The sequence below is a fragment of the Physella acuta genome, unplaced genomic scaffold, assembly GCF_028476545.2.
Source record: "Physella acuta isolate Inbredline_101_S28 unplaced genomic scaffold, ASM2847654v3 ptg000276l, whole genome shotgun sequence".
In the NCBI taxonomy this organism is placed as follows: domain Eukaryota; kingdom Metazoa; phylum Mollusca; class Gastropoda; family Physidae; genus Physella; species Physella acuta.
In genome coordinates this window covers 187,213-208,366 of record NW_026731795.1, presented here as the reverse complement: position 1 = coordinate 208,366, position 21,154 = coordinate 187,213, and the positions used below count along the sequence as shown (strand labels likewise).

The 21,154-nt window shown below is 32.4% G+C and overlaps 1 protein-coding gene and 2 long non-coding RNA genes across 3 annotated transcripts; all 3 read left to right on the top strand.

Annotated features, from left to right (window-relative positions):
- Nucleotides 1-6,133: 6,133 nt before the first annotated feature.
- On the top strand, nt 6,134-8,519 carry LOC131939375 (uncharacterized). Its single transcript, XR_009386415.1, has 3 exons — nt 6,134-6,243; nt 8,194-8,286; nt 8,399-8,519. It is a non-coding gene; the product is annotated as an uncharacterized LOC131939375 (long non-coding RNA).
- A 3,335-nt stretch (nt 8,520-11,854) lies between these two features.
- LOC131939371 (uncharacterized) lies at nt 11,855-14,926 on the top strand. The gene is made up of 3 exons (XR_009386413.1): nt 11,855-11,918; nt 12,302-12,436; nt 14,871-14,926. It is a non-coding gene; the product is annotated as an uncharacterized LOC131939371 (long non-coding RNA).
- Nucleotides 14,927-14,953: 27 nt separating this feature from the next.
- On the top strand, nt 14,954-20,908 carry LOC131939394 (uncharacterized). Its single transcript, XM_059297677.1, has 8 exons — nt 14,954-15,023; nt 16,054-16,254; nt 17,540-17,658; nt 17,745-17,814; nt 18,523-18,702; nt 19,450-19,599; nt 20,281-20,347; nt 20,662-20,908. The coding sequence occupies exons 2-8, from the start codon at nt 16,140-16,142 to the stop codon at nt 20,906-20,908; spliced, it is 948 nt and encodes a 315-aa protein (XP_059153660.1). The 5' UTR covers nt 14,954-15,023; nt 16,054-16,139.
- The last annotated feature ends 246 nt before the right edge of the window (nt 20,909-21,154 follow it).

Sequence of the window (21,154 nt, the reverse complement as noted above, 5' to 3'; positions counted from 1 at the left end):
ATATATATATATATATATATATATATATATATATATATATATATATATGCATAAATTACAAAATTAGACTTTACTTTAAAAAAGTAATATATACAGTACAAAAATGTAATCCCTTAATCCCATAGGAATCAGCTTGATGAGACGAGAAGGACAATGCGGGATACGAATTTTACCATCTACCATTTTTTGAATGATATTCCGTATGAATTTGACGTGATTATTGTTATCACGGACTATTCATCTATCCTGGAAACTATTCATTTGCTGGATTATGACATGTGGAGCCAAAGCTATTACTTCGCGGTCACCGAGTACGTTTTACAAATATACAGCTTCATTACAATAGTAGATATTGAACAAGTTACAATAGTTTACATCAATACAGCTTCATTACAATAGTAGATATTAAACAAGTTACAATAGTTTACATCAGTTTACATCAGTACAGCTTCATTACAATAGTAGATATTAAACAAGTTACAATGTTTTACATCTAGGCAGCTTCATTACAATCGTAGATATTAAACAAGTTGCAATGTTTTACATCAATGCAGCTTCATTACAATAGTAGATATTAAACAAGTTACAATGTTTTACATCAATACAGCTTCATTACAATAGTAGATATTAAACAAGTAACAATGATTTACATCAATACAGCTTCATTACAATAGTAGATATTAAACGAGTTGCAATGCTTTACATCAATACAGCTTCATTACAGTATTATATTTTAAACAAGTTATAATGTTTTACATCAATACAGCTTCATTGCAGTAGTAGATTTTAAACAAGTAACAATATTTTTAAATTAATACAGCTTCATTACTGTAGTGGATAACAAACACGTTACAAAGTTTTACAATAGTACAGCTTCAGTACTCTAGTCAACGAGGTTATATCTTTTACTTAAGTAAGGACTTATTAAAATAACGGATTTTTAAGAATAGATTTAAAAAAAAAACGTTAATACTTCTTACATTGGGACAGCTTCTTTATAATAATTTCTGAGAAATAATATGCTACGTTTGACATTAGTACAGATTCATTTCAATAATTTATTTTTAAAAATTGTTAAAAAGATTTATATTGGTGCTTCTTCTTTACAATAGTGGATAAAAAAAGTTAACATGTTCACAATGCTACAGCGTTATAAAAATAATTGTATAGCTAATAGAAAACTGCAATATCTAACAATAGCAGTCTATGGGCTTGCTCACAGCGTTTACAATATTGTATAGTAAATTTTAAAAAACCCAGTTTTTTTTTTTTTTTTTTTTTTTTTTTTTTTTCAAAAGTTACACTTTTTGCCTCGACGTTTAATAAAGTAAACGATTAACAAAACCTGTAAAAATACGTAGGCCTACTAAACTACATAAAAAGAATTCCCCATTTCTTTTTAGAACCGAGATATATTTGACACAACGTTGAAATGTAGCTATGTGATAACCATAACACACGCGTTGAAAATGTGAAACAGTATGTTTGACACACCGGTTCTGAGCTCTGCGACATTGCGTGAATGCCTACACACACGAACACACTCACATATATATGTATATATATATATATATATATATATATATATATATATATATATATATATATATATATATATATATTATATATAATTCTCCTCTGGGAGACTCTAGCAAACAAGCTGTAAACTCGCTCCCTTCCACCCCCACCCCTACATGGTCTGGTGAGCTGTGGTTCACTCTAAATGTTTACAAACAGAGCCGGGTTTAGTGACGACTATTAGGGGCAGATAATTTAGTTTGAAACGATTTTAAACGTAGGGGGGGGGGGGGGTAACTAAGTGGAGTTTACTTAAACGGAGGGGGAGTGAATGAGCGGGGGGGGGGTTATCGTCCTTAACGAGCTACGTATAGTGTTTTAAATAAATATTTTCAGTGGCAGCGTTGGTAGTGTCGAATTTACAAATTAGGAATAACTGAAAAGTAGAAAAAACAACAACTAAATAGCGGCGTATGATATGCCGCGGGTCGGCTCGTATAATATAATTTATTTATTAATTTTTTTCTTTCATTTTTTTTTTAATTTATTACATGAACCTTACAATTTAGCTTACATTCCTATTTGGAAATCGTGAGTGATTATGACGCTGGGCTTGATGTTCTGTTCCTTTGTGAGACTACTGCAAACGATCCTCTTCATTACGAATTATCCAGGTATCTGAGCTATGAATTGACACTTTAGTTTTCCTTGTTTAAAAAGTTTTTTGCAGCTTTTGGATAAAAAAAAATAGAATGTTTTTTTTTTCCACATGCGAAGAGATAGTGTGTTCGGCGTAATTACTTTTCCTAACGTGAATCAAAAACCTAACAGAACTGGGTTGACTCAGTGACTAGATCTGAACTAGAGACATTTGGGTTGGCAGTCGAGAATTTACCTCTCGTTTACGAATAATTCCCTAGAAAATTGTGCGTTGACTTGACTGATTCCTTTGTGGCTACTGAGACGTATAGGGTTCCAGCCACAATTCTCCATCAGTTTTGAGCTGCTCGCTTTAGCTGCACCCACGTAAGCCCAGCTGCCATTGTCTCATCTTATGTCTTTCTCCGGGGGGTTTCCTTGGCTGGCCAACTTTCCTCTTCCTTTGGAATTCCAGTCTAATGCTTCTATCAAAATGTTATATTCTCCCAGTGGCGTCGATAGATCGGGTGTCACCCGGTGCGGCACTTCGTGGTGTCACCCCCCCCCCCAAAAAAAAAGCAATATATATATATATATATATATATATATATATATATATATATATATATATATATATATATATATATATATATGTATATATATGTGTGTGTGTGTGTGTCTACATAGGCCTCTAATTTAAATATTTGCCACATACGCGTACATGTATGTTTGGTTTGGGCATGTTGTTGATTGTGACATAGTAGACAGATGTTATTCACAAAATCAAAATCTTACAGCTTTTTGGTAAAAGACCACTGGATTCCTGAGTCGTTGTTTTTATTCTTCCTCGGGATCCAGCCGATTACCATCAAATATTTAATTAGCTATCATTAACAAAAAAAAAAGATGTATAATGTATATAGTATTGTTTCCAGACTATATTTGATGAAGTTATTTATCAAAGTTTTGCATTGTAACTAGTGTACATTTGTCCAAATTCTGCAGAATGGTTCCTTTGTTAATATCATTTAAATCAAGTATACCGCTAACCGATGGAGTGATACATGCTGCCGGTAAGGGTGACACTTTTAAAACCATCGATGATACTTTTGTATACTCTAAAAACATACATTCGTATACACTTCTTTGACATTTTTTACACCATAGCGGTTAATTTTAAAACAGTGGTGTGAACGAGAGCCGATGGTTTAAAGTCTTTTGATTTGACAAAAAAATAATTCGTTTCAAGGAGATTTATGTCGGTATATTGTTTTTGAGTGTGAGCTTAATTTGAAAAATAAATAAAAATAAAGTTCTATTGGATATTGTAAAATATTGGGCATAGTTAGACATAGATGAAATGGCGATAATCTAAACCAAAAAATATAGTCTCGAAATTCGACGAAAGGTCAATTAACTTTATATATATATATATATATATATATATATATATATATATATATATATATATATATATATATATATATATATATATATATATATATATATATATATATATATATATACATATATATATATATATAATTACACATTGGATTTATTTCATGTTTTAGTATTTTCGGTAACTATACAAACTTTTTAAAAAGGCTAAAAGCAATTTGGTGGTTTTCATTTTGTCATTGATATCTAGGTCTTGTTGTTTAAAAAAGAAATTATTTATATTTTTTAAATTTCAAGTTAATACAAAGTAGATTAATCAGATTAATCAGTTTCTGATAAAAAATTTCTTCCGAAAGTGAAACAGGTTATTATCGATGCATGTACAATTAAATAGAAATATTGTATTTAACCCGAAAAAACGTTCAAGTTTTCACCGCTTGCAACGCTTTATTAAATTAATTTTTTTTATTTTATTTTTTTTATTTTTTATTTGTATAAAGCATGAATCTTTTTACACTATGTGTTGTCTTATGTGATGTCATTATTCTCAGCTGTAAATCTATACTCAGAGCGTCCTTTCATTGTTATGGTGATGGGTTTTCAGAAGGCACACGCTTCGGGACAGACACTGTTATATGCATCGGGTGAAATATATATTATATATCATGGCTATTTTAGATGTATTAGTTGTAGATCGTATCAACAATAATAGTATGTGTGCATATAATTAAAATTGAATTTGTATATTTATATTTATTAGTATATTTTAAAAGCATAATATATATATATATAACTATATACTATACTATAATGTATATATATATACATTATATATACACAGTGTATATAACATAATGAGTACAATCTTAGACAATCATTAGAAATTTGAACACTTTATCCCTCAGAATTGCTTTTTTCTGAAATAGAAGGATTAGAGTGGTATCAAATAGACGCGGCGAATCTTGACAAAAAAAGCAATTATTTTATCGTGGGAAATGCGTGCAATTTAACAATTACTGTGCCGTCACTTCAACAGATAATTACAATAATTGACAAAGACACTGCAATTAAAGTAAGAAAAACGTTTGTATTTGAAGTGTTTACCTACCTAATACATTTAAAAATTAATTTTGTTGTAAGATATATTGAAATGCTTCTTTTCTTTTTAAAAAAGATGTTTTTCTTTTAAATTCTGACGTATCATCAAATACTTAGTGTTCGCTAGACTCGAATTTTAATATTAATATTTATATATATATATATATATATATATATATATATATATATATATATATATATATATATATATATATATATATATATATATATATATATATATATATATATATATATATATAAATATATATATATACTAGCTGCATCCCGTGCTCCGCCACGGTAAATCTTTTTTAAATGCACCAACTTGGGAACAGAACAAAACACAACACAAACGAACGCAAAAAAAAAACTCAAACGAAAAAAACAAACACAACAATCATAACATAAACACAATTTGAATTCAATCATAAAGGCATATTGCTCACAGTCTAGCCCGTAGCGCCAAATCGCGCCCTTTCCGGTAATTTGCACCCTTGTCCCCCCCGCCCTAAAACTTTCGATTTCCACCCCCCCCCCTCGCATATTTTTTCCAACCCACTTTGGCGCCCCCTAAGGTCGGCACCCGGGGACATATGCCCCCCCCCCCCCCCTCGCTACGCCTCTCCTATAAAACCCCTAGCTTGTCCGCAACCGGAAAGATAGAATAATAATTAGTAAACAGTATAAATAATAGGCAGTACTTAAAATATCCGTGTTTTACCTACAATATTTCACTTTATCCATTCACGCATTTTTTTTTCCAGTGCTTTAAATTTTAAAAATCTACAATAGATTTTCATAACTAAAACCATTGCGCACCTAACGAACGTGATGACGCGTCTATAATAGTGCTGAATAGTTGATTAAAAATTATAAGTAATAAACAGTAGGGCCTACATTTAGTGAATAAAATAAATAAAAGTTTGCCTTTTATCAATCCATGCTAATTATAATTTTCTAACAATAATTTCCTCTTACACATCCGAATAATTTGCATTCACATTTTGCTAATTATATTATTGCAACACTAATTCCTTCTATGACGACCGTATATTTGCATTCACATTTTTTATTAGCGTGAGTTTAATGTATTTTTAAATTACCTCCTTTGTCAAAATTAGAAAAAAAAGAGTTAAATTAATTTGATTTTTCTACCGTAATGTTATTATGTTATTGAAATGTATCCACTTTTTCGGGGAATATAAACGAAAATGATATTTGACATTAATACTTTTAATATGTTTTAGCAGTGTGCGTGTATTTATTATTTTCTTTACGTTGTGCAAAAAAGTAAAAACAGTGGCAATTATAAAAATAGCTCTATGTCGTTATATAAACAAACACTACTCTATTACTTATAATAAGACACTGTATATATATATATATACACATATATATGTATATATATATATATATATATATATATATATATATATATATATATGTATTTCTATACTTAAAGCTCACAGATAGTTTTAAAAAGTTTACTTCAAGTTCCGAAGCTATCGTTTATGCGGACACTGGGTCAGAAAGAGTGTATACTCTACTTCTTCCTACTGCCTACTGGATAGATATTTACTTTCTATTGTAAGTTTCTTTTTTTTTTCATTTTGCAAAATTAAAATTAACCGGGAGTTATCTCCCCTAAATTTTCTCGAATATTCTTATATAAAACATCAGGGGATGGGAATTTGGGATATAGTTATGATTTTTAATCCATTTTAAATACTTAAACTGTTTAAAATAGAATAGAATTTCATAGAAAAAAAGAATTGAAATTTCATTTATCTATCTGAAATAGTACTCAAGTATAGGCTTTTGAAAAATTCAAAGGGAAAAAGGTAATACTTCCGTTTATCGAAAATCGCTTAAAAGTTGGTACTGATCTACGATTTTGATAAAATACTTATATATGAATGTCATCAACCTAGCTGTAACGGTACTCAAGTTATCGTGTTTACACACACACAGACATAGACACACAAACAGACACACAGACATACGGGCATGATTTCAAAATTATGTTTTTCCGTATCAGTGAGGTGTAAAACGTCGAGAATTGTAAAAATATCGATTTTTTTTTTACGATTACAAGACTTTCTGTATACTTTGTATATACGAGAAAGTAAAAATGATGACCTGCACTAAACTGTTGTTTAACATAGGCACCTGTCTTATGCTGGTCAATGAAGATCATCTCTACTTAAACATAACGAGCGGAATAACATGTGTTTAATATTTAAAACAGTAAAACTTATGATTTTGATTATAATTAGAATTCGTGGGGATATTTGCTTTTCTTGCTTTCACCGTTTCACTTATCAATTGTCGACAGTTAAGTATTTTTCACAAGCTTTTATTTAACTTGCTTCCTCTGTCTAGATCGAAACTGGAGAGCGAAATTTCGGGTATTTCTAACGGATAAATTTCTCTGAAATTCGCAACGTGGAACTAGACAATGCAATGTGACATTAAATTATACTTAATTGGATGACCAATTAATTTTTTATAACTTAATTAAAATTTTCTGAAATGAATAGGATGTGTTGTCCCTGTGGGACCGCAACTGTTGATGTTATTACATGCTTTCATTTAGTTTTCTAGACGCTAGACTTAAACGCTATCACCCGACAAGTCTGGTGAGCTGTAGTTCACGCTGAATGTTTACAATCGTAGACGCTCGACTTAAACGCTATCACCCGAAATGTCTGTTGAACTGTAGTTCACGCTGAATGTTTACAATCGTAGACGCTCGACTTAAACGCTATCACCCGAAATGTCTGTTGAACTGTAGTTCACGCTGAATGTTTACAATCGTAGACGCTCGACTTAAACGCTATTACCCGAAATGTCTGTTGAACTGTAGTTCACGCTGAATGTTTACAATCGTAGACGCTCGACTTAAACGCTATCACCCGAAATGTCTGTTGAACTGTAGTTCACGCTGAATGTAAGAGAATTGAGAAATTGCTGTCGTCTGTAAAATTTGGTCAAGGACGGCTGCTTTCACAGGGTAGATAATGGTCCTCCAGATATTGCGAGCTAATAATTGTGTATTAAAGCAAAAAGTTTATAGTCATGTCGACTTCATAAAGAAGAAATCGCTAAAAATTGAAAATGAAACAAATATACAAAAACCTTTAAAATAGCAAGCTTTTATGTAATAATGCACTAAAAAGTAGAAAACAAATGATTTTCTTTAAATAAAAAAAAAATAAAAAAAAAAAAAATAAAAAAAAATAAAAAATAAAAAAATAAAAAAAAAATAAAAAAAAAAAAAAAAAAAAATATATATATATATATATATATATATATATATATATATATATATATATATATATATATATATATATATATATATATATATATATATATATATATATATATATATATATATACATATATATATATATATATATATACATATATATATATATATATATATATATATATATATATATATATATATATATATATATATATATATATATATATATATATATATATATATATATATATATATATTCTTTTTAATAGCGTGCCAAGTATGCGAAGTTTGATTTGCAAATATTTTCTAATGATCCAATCAGACAGTTTGAAAACGATTCGCATTGATGGTCAGTTGGTAAGGTACGTATTTTTTGATGACAAGTAAAGCGAAAAAAGTTTAAAACCGACTTATGATAAAAAAAAGAGTAACACTCTGTATATTTATTCATAATATGTATAATCTTTCGTTTAGAAAATGGGAGCAAAAAGCGCAATTAGATGATAAAGTAATGTATGGATCTGTTGCGGTTACGACAATAAACAAACAAGTATCAGGAAATACGCCATTCGGGTGTTACATTTTCGGGAAAATCTACGACAATAAAGGACAACAGAATGAAATGAATTACATAACCTATGCGAAATCGACGCAGATTCTATTTCAGGTTACATTTCTTTATCTCTCTTCTAATATTTTCCTCTGTGTATAAATATACATATATAATTTATATATATATGTATACATATACATATATATATATATATATATATATATATATATATATATATATATATATATATATTTATGAAGATAGATAAAGATAGATAAAGATAAAGATAGATAAAGATAGATAAAGATAGATATAGATATAGATATAGATATAGATATAGATATAGATATAGATATAGATATAGATATAGATATAGATATAGATATAGATATAGATATAGATATAGATATAGATATAGATATAGATATAGATATAGATATAGATATAGATATAGATGTAGGTATAGGCAGGGGCGGATTAAGGCTGCGCGGGGCCCCCGGCTGAAATTTTTTGGGGGCCCTAAATAAATAAATAAATAATTAAATATATATATATATATATATATATATATATATATATATATATATATATATATATATATATATATATATATATATATATATATATATATATATATATATATTTCTGTGTGTGTGTGAAATGAAACGAAAAACGAATATACTTACTAGTCGTATTTTATAGACTAATCAAAATCAACCAGAAACTCATTATTATTTTAGGAAGAGCTCACGTTAAATAAACATTGTTTGACATGAAGAGACGACAGCTTAAGTTTAAACTGTAGAGTATGGGGGTTGATGTCCGACTAAGTGACAGGCGTATATTTCATAAGAGAGAAAAAAAAAACCCATTCTTTCGTATTTGTAAATTTAGTAGAAAATAGCTTATAAGAAAATCGGAAGGAAAATTATTTTTACTGTTGTTGATAAGAAAATTTTTTTGATCCCCCGAATTAGGGTGTCTCCTGTTCAACTCCATAATCTGCCATTGCTAATGAGCTATGGCCTTACAAGAAAATTTTCTGTACTCTTGAGATAAACCTTGCCATATCCCATGTAGCTCCCACCTGCCGTCGAGTTTCTGTTTTAATTCTTATTTATTCGGCAAATAAAGCAACAACCTACCTTTCACTTCAAATAACTAATTTTCAAAACAGGTTACTTCCTGCCTTTTAAAAACGTTTGGATTAAAGCGCCATTTGTAAGCCATAAGACGGATCACTCATACAATCGCATGTTCAAGTAAAACATGTTTTTCTAGCCTTTTAAGATTCAGTGTTTTATTTCCTGAAATTAGTTGATCAACCAAATTGTGTGCTAGGGAGCATCGCTTTATGTAAACATTTTGCGAGCAGAAAGCGACGTCAGCTGATGAGGGGCGGGGCATTTTGAAGGTTTTTTTCGTGGCGAAAACTCATTTTTGTGGCCTTTGTTTGGTAAATAAAATGGCTTGTCATTTAAACACAATTTAAAGAATGGTCAGGAATGTTTCCACTGATTGCTAGGGTTAGCCTATAAATCTGATTGTCTGAATGCTTGAGAGTGAGAAATAATTCAGTGTAAATCCTAGGGAGGCATATACAGTATTATTTTATATATTTTGTTACCACAGAGTGACGCGATCTGGCGAAATAACTTTTAATTGCTGCGTGTTTTTTAAAAAGATGGGTCAATCATTTATCACAATTCGGCTGCTGTGTGCGTTTTCCCTAAAAACACTCATTTTATTGTCATAAGCGATCGCTGGTCCAGACTATGTTATTTTTAGGGAGCGTCGGCTTTATATAAGCAGTGTCTGGGTAGGAGGTGATGACCGGTGGTACTTATACGTACATCTCAAGTGTTAGAAATTTAAAAAGAAAGTGAAACTTGTGATGCAAACATGAAAACTTTAGTTTTTATAGTGAAAACCAACAATTAGGCGGTAAATACAAAATATAGTCATAGGCATATCCCTAAACCATGTACCTAATCTCATTCATGACAAAAGTCGCATTTAGAGGTTTTTTCAGGCAACTCTACATGGGAGGAGGGGGCTTCGCCCCCCTCCCCCCCCCCCCCACACACACACCAAAACATGTCTACCGTCCGATTCAACGAAATATAATTATATACTTTTTCCAGTGTCCGCCCCCTCCCAGAAAATTCTACCCCGGCCCCCGAAAATTTCATATACCCCCACCCCTCTCCGGGGAGGAAAAAGTCTGAAAGAAACACTGGTCTCATTTGTAGATCATACAAACTAAAAGAAGAATCTGGGCGGGTCTTCGCCCCTACCGGAAGAGATGCTTGAAAAAAAAACTGCACGCTAAACACTTTTTAGATTAGAAAAAGTTCCCCCCTCCGGGGAGGAAAAAGTCTGAAAGAAACACTGGTGTCGCGCTTAGCCACTACCCGAAGAATTGCATTAAAGAAATTGCAAGGAAACCACTTTTTAGATTAGTCACATTAATTAGGCGGTAATTTTATTATAGAGTATCGATGAAGAAATTTCTTTTGAGTTGGGGAGTGGGGGGGGCACAGACGTTTTTACGCGGGGATGGGGCTTCGCCCCTACCCGAAGAATTGTATGTAAGAAACTCTTTACGCAAACCATTCAGATTAGACAAAATTGCCTTTTTATTCAATGTTTACTCGAGAATCAATGACGTAATATTACTGTATGCACTCTCCGGCTTGAGATTATTTTCTACTACATGCTCAGTATGACGTCATATTTCGTTTCCGTCACACTGTGAAAGTTTTTAAATTGCTTGTGTTTTCTCTAGAGCGTTCTTGTCAGATACTTACATAGATACACAGACAGCGAAACTATTAGTATTGATTTTCTTTCAACTTATGTGTTTTCTAAAAGTTAATATTTTATTTTTAAAATATTAGGAAACAAATATTTTTAAAACACTAGTTGTATTACACCAAATAAACGAAAAATTTCAGAGAATTATTTGTTTGTTAAAATCATTTTCTCTTATTGATTACTATTATAAGAATGTTTTTTTAAAAATGCAAATTGCACAAAATTAAAAAGACGTAACGCCAGAACAATCGATACATAAATTGATCGGTGATAAATGTACTCAATTTGAGATATTTTGCTGTTTGAAATGTAACTCTCTCTCTCTCTCTCTCTCACTATATATATATATATATATATATATATATATATATATATATATATATATATATATATATATATGCATTGTCTTTTTATTGTATTTGTGTTTAAAATCTACTTTATTATATGAGATTGCTAAATATTTGCTTTTGTTTTAATTTTTTAAATTTTTTTTCCAGAAGTACAGGGATATCGTTAGGTCACTAGAAGGATATGTGGTTGTAACCAATGAAACAGACATCCCTGACACCACTGACACCACTGACACCACTGAAATGACAACGCTATACTTCACGCCGCCTTTAGGTTTTAGTTTCTTTAATTAAGTATGATTGTGTACGCATTTTTAAATCATGTAATGACACACACAGCTGTGAGTATATTATATATATATATATATATATATATATATATATATATATATATATATATTATATATATATATATATATATATATATATATATATATATATATATATATATATATATATATACTGAGATTGATTTATACACACACACACATAATTTGCAATCTATGTACTCTACAAATAACTTTCACGCTGTTAACTTTTTGTTGTTGTCTGGATTCACCGTTCTTGTAGTTGAAGTTGTAGAAACAAACATGTTTTTATGTTGTCAGCTAAACAATACGCCCAGATACAAATGCACATTAAACCGTTTGTGTTTAGATTGTGGTTCTGGTCTCTACGGTATACAATGTCAATACGCTTGCAACTGTCCTAAACCTTTCTGTGAACGAATTAATGGCACATGCTATGAGGCTGACTGCGCTAAAGGATGGTTTGGAAAAGAATGTCAAATAGGTAAGATATAATTAGTATTGCCACGTATAGTATAGCCACTTGCATTTTCCTTATTTTTTTACATTTAGAATAAAAATGTTATTATAGTATACAAAGCTAAAATTATTTTAAACGATTTTTACTATTTAGTATTCACATTTCAAAAAGACTGTTGAGAATTTGAATGATTAATTAATTGGTGATTGGCTGTTTTGTGGAGTGCTTAGGGCCTAAGTTTAAACAGTCTGAGTAATTTCATGTCATGCAAACTCGCAAGTTATTAGAACTGAAAATGCTTCCATAACAATATAAATCTTATATTAAATAAACTTTTGCAATTGATGTTTTACATTTCAGTACACTGAATAACTTAATTTATAGCGAAATATTTATTAAAACGAATGCTATACTTGGTGATTTTTTGTTTTGTCTTTAAAACAGTATAAAAATTATTTAAAAAATATTACTTGGATATGTTACCGCCCATGTACAAAGACTAAATGTCGTAGTCTTGGTTTATTTTATTTTTTACAGAAAATTATTTAGATAAGAAAAAACGGCATCTGGAATAATCTTACGAACGTAAAACGTTTTTTTCCGACGGGAACAAACTTTTTGTTACCCCCCATTGTTGGTCTACGACCTCACAAAATATTAAGGGGGGTCGTTCGTCAATGTATTTATATATATCTTATATAATGAGAATTTCACTCGAGGTCACTTTTAGCCCTCGTCGAGTGCTTTGAGTCTGACCAACAGTTTTTCCATACGGCCTAGTCATCTATAGAGGTGCATGAAAAAAATGGCCAGATAAATAGAGATTGAGTATACTAAAATTTGTGTTGAAATACCCTGTTTTTCCCATAAAATACAAAGATTATAGGGAAATACGACTAGTCAGTTTTGACCCATTTCCAGTTTTTTTCCCGGACATAGCGAGATTTTTGTGACACCCCTAAGCGTTCTTCTACCACCTCACAAAATATCAAGGGGGGGGGGGGGGTCGTCGGGCAAAAGTTTTTTTCCTAAAAGAGCTCATATAAAGAGAATTTCACTCGCGGTCACTTCTTAGCCCTCGTCGAGGGCTTTGAGTGAAACTGACAAGTTGGCCCTACGGTCTAGCCATTTACCTAAGAGCATGCCAAACATTAGCCTGATGTACAGAGGGTAAGTACCCTGAAATCATCGTTGAAATTACTCTCTGTTTTTCACATAAAATACAAAGATTATATAGGGAAATACAACCGGTCAGTTTTTACCCATTTTCAAATTGTTCCCGGACATGGCGAGTTTTTTGTGACATCCCTAGGCGTTCTCCTACCACCTCACAAAATTTCAAGGGGGTCGTCGGGCAAAAGTTTTTTTCGTGATATGTCCCATATAAGGCGCCGGTCAGTCGAGATCAGTTTTGAGTATTTGACCCCCTCTACGTCGACTTGTTGGCCAACCGGCACCGGCTCTCGTGTTCTATTGACCCAATGCATGATCCTGCCAAATTTGAAGCGCACTAGACCACTTTGCTTATATATATAGATTTTGAAATTCAAACAGACTACATTTGCCTATGAAGTATAGAAGTTATTTTTTTTTATATCAGGTTCGAATAGATTTGCTGTGCCTATGTACTGTGATCAAACATTTTGTTCATTTGAGATTTTCAAGTGTATGTTTAGCTACAAGTACAGGAACACGCTTTAAATTTGTTGAATGATATTGTATGTTAATATATGCATTCGAAATAGAGTATAAAAATTTAGCATACTTTTCCTGCGGGAAAATAGGTAAACGATTTAAACCGATTAATTTTGAAAACTTATAAATAGTAGATTTTATCTGTCCTTATACTAATCTATACTGTCTCTCTCGAAATACGATCTTTTTTATTTTAGACTATATAATGCAATGTATATATATATATATATATATATATATATATATATATATATATATATATATATATATATATATATATATATATATATATATATATATATATATATATATATATATATATAAGAGTGGATCTGATATATATATATATATATATATATATATATATATATATATATATATATATATATATATATATATATATATATATGTATATATATATATATATATATATATATATATATATATATATATATATATATATATATATATATATATATATATATATATATATATATATATATATATATATATATATATATATATATGCAGAGAGAGAGAGAGAGAGAAAGAGAGAAATAAAAACAGATCATAATGCTTTATGAATCTTGTCTGCATATACTTTACGGAACACGTTATCTTTTATTGCTTAATTCACATGAATTTTCTAATGTATTGACTAGTAATTTAGGATATAAATGTATGATACTTTGTTTACAGTTTACCTTTGTAACGTATTCTTTTCCAATGCATTCATCCTTGGTGACGTGGCGGAAAAAAACAGAGGACCTGGCAGTATTTGCGTACCTAGCTGACCCTGCAGAGTTATTTGACGCCGACCTTACGACCTGCAGTCTGCCTGTCAACAACACAATACACGTAGAGCTGTCAGAGAGATTCTACCTCACATCTATCACCGTAATCTTTGAAGAACCTGGTAAATTAAAATTTTGGGTGAAATTTATGTTCGTGTCTGATGCAATGCTAGATATGAACAAAACTGTGCGAAGATTCATGGAATCTTCAAAAGTATTTTTATTATATTTACATATCTCCCTATTTCATTATCTTATGGCGTTCGTATCCAAGACACGTGGGGCAGATGAAGTAGAGTCCATCTGTAGATTTCGTCTGTTTCTGGGACTTCGGCATCTAAAGAGAAAGTGTGTACAGTCACCTTTGCTTTCCTTAACATGAGTAAGGTACCCATTAGAGCTAGGTGGATTCAGAGATGTGCTACTGACTTGAACTCGAGACTTTCGGGTTAGCAGCCTAGTTCTCTACCGAGAAGGCCACGCCGTCCCTATCTCCCTTTTAACCCCTATATATTTTAGAAATATCCGGATAAAAATGAAACATTTTTTTTAAAGGGCACATTTCGAGCATATATACCAAAATTCAGCAACATAGCTTTATACATTACGGTAAAAGAATGCATACAAAATAGATCTGGAGTTATTTTTAGAAAAACGATAACTGATTGGTTAAAACTATAAATCCCGTTGGAAGTTTGTTAATTTATTAAAAGAAACAACAATGCTATTTTAAATTGAAAATAATATTAATCAAATATAAATCTAAATTTCAAGTGATTATATTATCGAAAGCATTATCGAATTCGTTTCTTGTTGTAAAAAAGGGTAATTAATTAATTAAAATTAGGCATGTTCAAATCAATTTAACTAACGCTTAACCATGGTTATTGAAAACAATTAATTTTAAAAAGTAATCGATAGGAAATGTTTATATTTTTTTAATTAAGTTTTAATATAAAAAGAACTGCTTTCTACGGTGACACCCGGCTTTAAAGTATTGTACAGTTTTTTAATAATGTGAAATAAGTAAGTTGTTTAAAAATTTCAAAACGTTTGAGAAACGTGAAGGTAAACGTAAATGTTGACTGGTATAAATAAATGTACTGAAAAAATATATTCTTTCCATTTTGTTTTTTGTTTTTAATTTATCAGTGACTTTGGAGAATCGTGACATTACACTTAGATTCTACAGCAGGGCGTCGCAATCTTATGAAACTGCTAAACAGACATTCATAGTTATGGAGAAGAATACTAATCACCTTGTGATGCAGCTCTCTAAGTCGTCTAGTAACAGAAGATTTACACTCGAAATTAAGAAACATTTTAATGTCTGTTCTGTGTATATTGATGGGGGTAGGTATTTTCGTACTAACATTACATGTCAGCTTGAGTTAAAGTTAATTTTCACACAACGCAATATCGAAAAAGTGGGCAGTGCGATTACTATGTATCAGTTAATTTCCCCAAGCGGTCAAATGTGTGATATTGAAAAAATATAACCGTTTAGATCAGGGGTCTCCAAACTACGGCCCGCGGGCCAAATGCGGCCCGCGAGGTCCTCTCATCTGGCCCGCGGAGATCTTTTTGTCCACGGAAAAAACGTTTGTAGGTGATGGCTGAGGAACTTTGCCTAGAAAAATCAAAGACATGCCTGGAAGAAACAGCCCCCGAACTGAAATTTGATAGTTAATGCGGCCCTCGGACTGAAAAGTTTGGAGACCCCTGGTTTAGATGCTAAGAAGGAACAAGAAAGTATTTTTAAAAGAAGACATTCAAAATTTGGTTTTCCATTGAAACTTTGCGATTTTAGAACGTTTTATTTGAAAATAATCAGTATTACTCCTGAAGAAAAAGGTTAATAATATTATTTTGAAAAGAATTGTATGCTTTAAACGAGCACACATAGAATAACATTCCACACAAAAAAAAGTGTGTAGGGTACAACAAACAAATATCATTAAAAGTCTTTTACTGTCGATAATTTGTGGAAATGTAAATCAAAATTTATATGTTTATAAACTACGTTACTTGCCATTGTAATTCTATATATTTTGCTACTGATACAATTTGATTGCGTACAATTTGTCATTAATCCACTTAAGTGTTTTTCATTTCAACAGTAATCCACTTTAATTATATACATTTCGTCATTATCCACTTAAGTGTTTTACATTGCATCACTTTTCCATTTTAATGCTAAATATTTTGTCACTATCTACTTAAATGTTTTGCGTTTGGTTTCTTATCCACTTAATGCCACATTTTTTTGTCACATATCCACTTAAATGAACGCTATACATTTGGCAACTTATCCACTTTAATGCATTACATTTCGTTGTTTATCGACTTTAATGCTATAAACGTTGTAAGTTATCCAATTATCCACACTTTTTTTTATAACTTATCCACTTAAATAAACACTATACATTTGGCAACGTATCCACTTTAATGCGTTACATTTCGTCGTCTATCGACTTTAATGCTATAAACGTTGTAAGTTATCCAGTTATTAACACTTTTTTATAACTTATCCACTTAAATAAACACTATACATTTTGGAAACTTATCCACTTTACTACTACATATTTTACAATGGATCCACTTGTGCTTGACATTTGTTTACTCGTGCACTAACCAGGTTTAAACTTAGTGACGTGGAACAACACAGCCAGGGTGTACATCCCAGGTCTAGACGACGACCTGTCGTCTTGGTACATATCGGACGGCGAGCGTTACAACACCTGCATCTCAACCAACGTAACGGACACGATCTGCGCCAAGTTTGAGGCCATGAATAAGATCTACAGAATCGCCATCTACCCCAACAGTAAGTGTACAGCTAGGTAACGGACACCATCTGCGCCAAGTTTGAGGCCATGAATAAGATCTACAGAATCGCCATCTACCCCAACAGTAAGTGTACAGCTAGGTAACGGACACCATCTGCGCCAAGTTTGAGGCCATGAATAAGATCTACAGAATCGCCATCTACCCCAACAGTAAGTGTACAGCTAGGTAACGGACACCATCTGCGCCAAGTTTGAGGCCATGAATAAGATCTACAGAATCGCCATCTACCCCAACAGTAAGTTTACAGCTAGATGCAGGAGCGCCAACAGAGTGTTTTTAAAATGCCGAAGGTTGACATAGGTACGAAATGAAGTCCCAGTAAATACAGAGTTTATACAGAAATACAGTTTCTTCCAGGCATCTCTTCGGCATTGAGGAGCCACACCCCCACCCACCCGGCCCAACCCCCCCCCCCCCCAAATAGTCAACTGCTCCCCCGAACGAAATGTAAATTATACAGAAAATGTATACTTTTACCGGCGTCCGTCCCGTTGGAAAATTTAGTGCCCCCCACCCCCCGAATAGAAAAGTTTGAAAGAAACACTGCGCACTCCAACCAAGAACAAACTACAAGGCAGCAGTTATTTTGTTTGATTTTTACAAACAATATGACTTGAGTAATTTTTGTATTAAGCTCTTCAATTCAGAAATAAGTGTAAAAAACATTAGATTCAATTAAGTTTAAGAATTGTCAAAAGGATAATTTATTCATGTTACATTAACTTAATTCTGTGTTACAACTATAATTTCTACTCAAACTTGACCCCACAGATCCAGATGTGGTATTTTATGTGAACTGCACCAACCATCACAACGAAAGTGTTTTCATTGATACAATCACCACCCATACCAGGGGGCCTTCGTTCGTTCATTTGAATTCTTACGTTCACAAAATAGAGATCACGACAAAGGGCCATGGGTTATCATTATGCGAAGTTGAAATTTTTGGAAGTGAGTATTCGATTAGCACGTCTTCGTAATAAAACAGTGAGTAAAGTTCCAATTATACTTATACGGCAGATAACATCGGCATATGATTGAATGGGATGGTTCCTGTCACAAAGTTAATGCCGTGTAGTATAGGTATCACCTCTCCCTTGGGTATATCTGTTGTGTGGAGATGGAAAGAGTGGATCTGAAACATAGGCAACACATGGTTCCTCTCAACGTGCTGCCTGGCTTTTCGTCTTTGATTTCCAAGGCGCAATTATCCGTCTATCATACAAAGGAGCAATTTATCTTTGGCCTACAAATCCCACAATAGTTTGAAAAATATGTTTACATTTTATTTGCCCCTCACATAACTTATGTTATGTGCTAGCGTGTTATAATGGAAACGACCGACTACAAATGTAGTCAAATTTAGAGATAAGTGGGTCAAGTTCCCTTTCAAAATGTACGGTCTATAGTGCAAGTAAAGTAGAATTCAACTGTTTTTGTGACTTCGGCATATGAAGGGATAATGTAGTCAGCACTATGCCGAAACGAATTGACTTTAACTTGAGTTAGGTACCCATCAGAGACTTTCGGCTTAGCAGTCTAGTTAATCGGACTTCATCTAGCATACATTTCTAACCCTGCATTTTACAAAATGAATTATTTCTTGTATGCCAATAAACTAAATGTGAATCGTTTTTGTTTGTTATAGTTCCAACGTTGTAAAACCCTGTAACAAAGCAATCTCTCAATTCCAAATAGGTGCAGATGCGGTCCCTTTACCATTTAACCCCGATGACTACGTTCTGGTGTTGCCATCTCCAGTCACAGAAAAAAATCTTTTTTACATTTTTATCATCTGTGTGGCGTTTATTTTGATCCTCTCCCAGTTAGAAAATACGGCTTTAGAAGGTATGTTCAATGCTGAAATTCTTATGTACTGGCGTACTTTGGTTGTTCGCGGTACATTTGCGGTCATTTAGAACAACAAACTTTTTTTTAGATTACCAGTCCGTCATATTATCGATATAAGCTTTCCATTTAAAGTGCTCAATGGAAAAAGTTTTAATTTTATAATTTTGACAAAAATGAGTTCAAAGTTTTAAACACACACTTAATCCTCATCACTTCAGTGCCATGTTGGGGAGTCTTCTTTTGCTCATGCGTAGGACATGGCCCAGCCATCTCCATCTCCTCATTCGAACTTCTGAAACAATGTCGTTTAATCCTGTCCTTCGCCATATTTCCTTGTTCGGGACTTTGTCGTCCCACTTTATTCCGAGGATGCGTTGGAGGGATCTTCTTTCTAGTTTTAGTTCTCTGCTGCAGTGAGGATGATTTCGAGATCTTAGCGAGTCTGTTGAAAACTTGTGCTGACATTGCTATTCTGGTGGCCATTTCTTTCTCCATGCTGCCATTTGCTGATATATAGTTGCCGAGGTACTTAAAGTCTTCGACCTCTTCTAGCTCTGCTATATTCGCAAAGGTCTTGAGAGGACTTTTGGTTTTTATTTTAATTAGCTTGGTTTTTCCGGAGTTTATCTTTAGCCCAACGCTTTTAGCAATTTGCTCTATTTTTGTGGTTTTTGCTAGGATGTCTTTTTGGGCATGTGAGAGTAAAGCCAAGTCACCAGCAAAGTCACATTCCTCTAGGTGGTTGGTAAGTTCCCAAACAATTCCTCTTGGCTTATCCTCAGTGGCTCTTCTCATAATCCAGTCTATTACCACCAAACAGATGACAGGTGAGATGACACAGCCCTGTCTTACTCCTGTTTTTACCTTGAACCATTCACTTTGCTGATTTTCATGTCGCACACAGCATTGGTTGTCATAGTACATGTCCTTAAGTATGTTTATAACTTTTCCTGGAAAGCCATATAGCTCTAGTATCTGTCATAATGATGGATGGTGGATGCTATCAAATGCTTTCTCGAAATCTATGTAGTTGTGGTAGAGAGACGAATTCCACTCCAGGGACTGTTCCACTATAGTGCGCAAGACAAATATTTTGTCATTACATGACCTGTTGGCCCTGAAGCCAGCTTGTTCTTCACGAAGGATCCCACCAATTCCTTTCCTCATTCTTTGTAATAAGACTCTGCAGAAGATTTTTCCTGGTACTGACAGAAGATTAATGCCTCTCCAGTTCTCACAAACATTAAGGTCGCCCTTTTTGGCTAATTTGATAGTGATTCCCCGTTTCCAAGAATCTCGGACTTAATCTTCATTCCATTCTTTATTGAAGAACACTGATAGAGTTTTTGCACCTATTTTTTGGGTCTGCCTTTAGCATCTCCGCAGTGATTCTGTCCTCCCCTTGAGCCTTATTGCTTTTTGTTTTTTGGATAGCTTCTATTATTTCTTGTTCTAGGATGGGTCCTCTATACATTTCGAAATGTATGTTCATGTCAGTGAAGTCAGCAGTTTCTTCTGGGTCTGGTCTGTTTAGTGTCTCTTCGAAGTATTC

Excerpts from the sequence above, each read along its gene's own strand:
- LOC131939394 (XM_059297677.1), top strand. The coding sequence starts at position 16,140 with ATGGAGAAGAATACTAATCACCTTGTGATGCAGCTCTCTAAGTCGTCT. Across the intron at positions 17,659-17,744 it reads ACACCTGCATCTCAACCAAC|GTAACGGACACCATCTGCGC; the intron begins GTAACGGACACG and ends GTGTACAGCTAG. Across the intron at positions 20,348-20,661 it reads CACATTCCTCTAGGTGGTTG|GGACTGTTCCACTATAGTGC; the intron begins GTAAGTTCCCAA and ends ATTCCACTCCAG.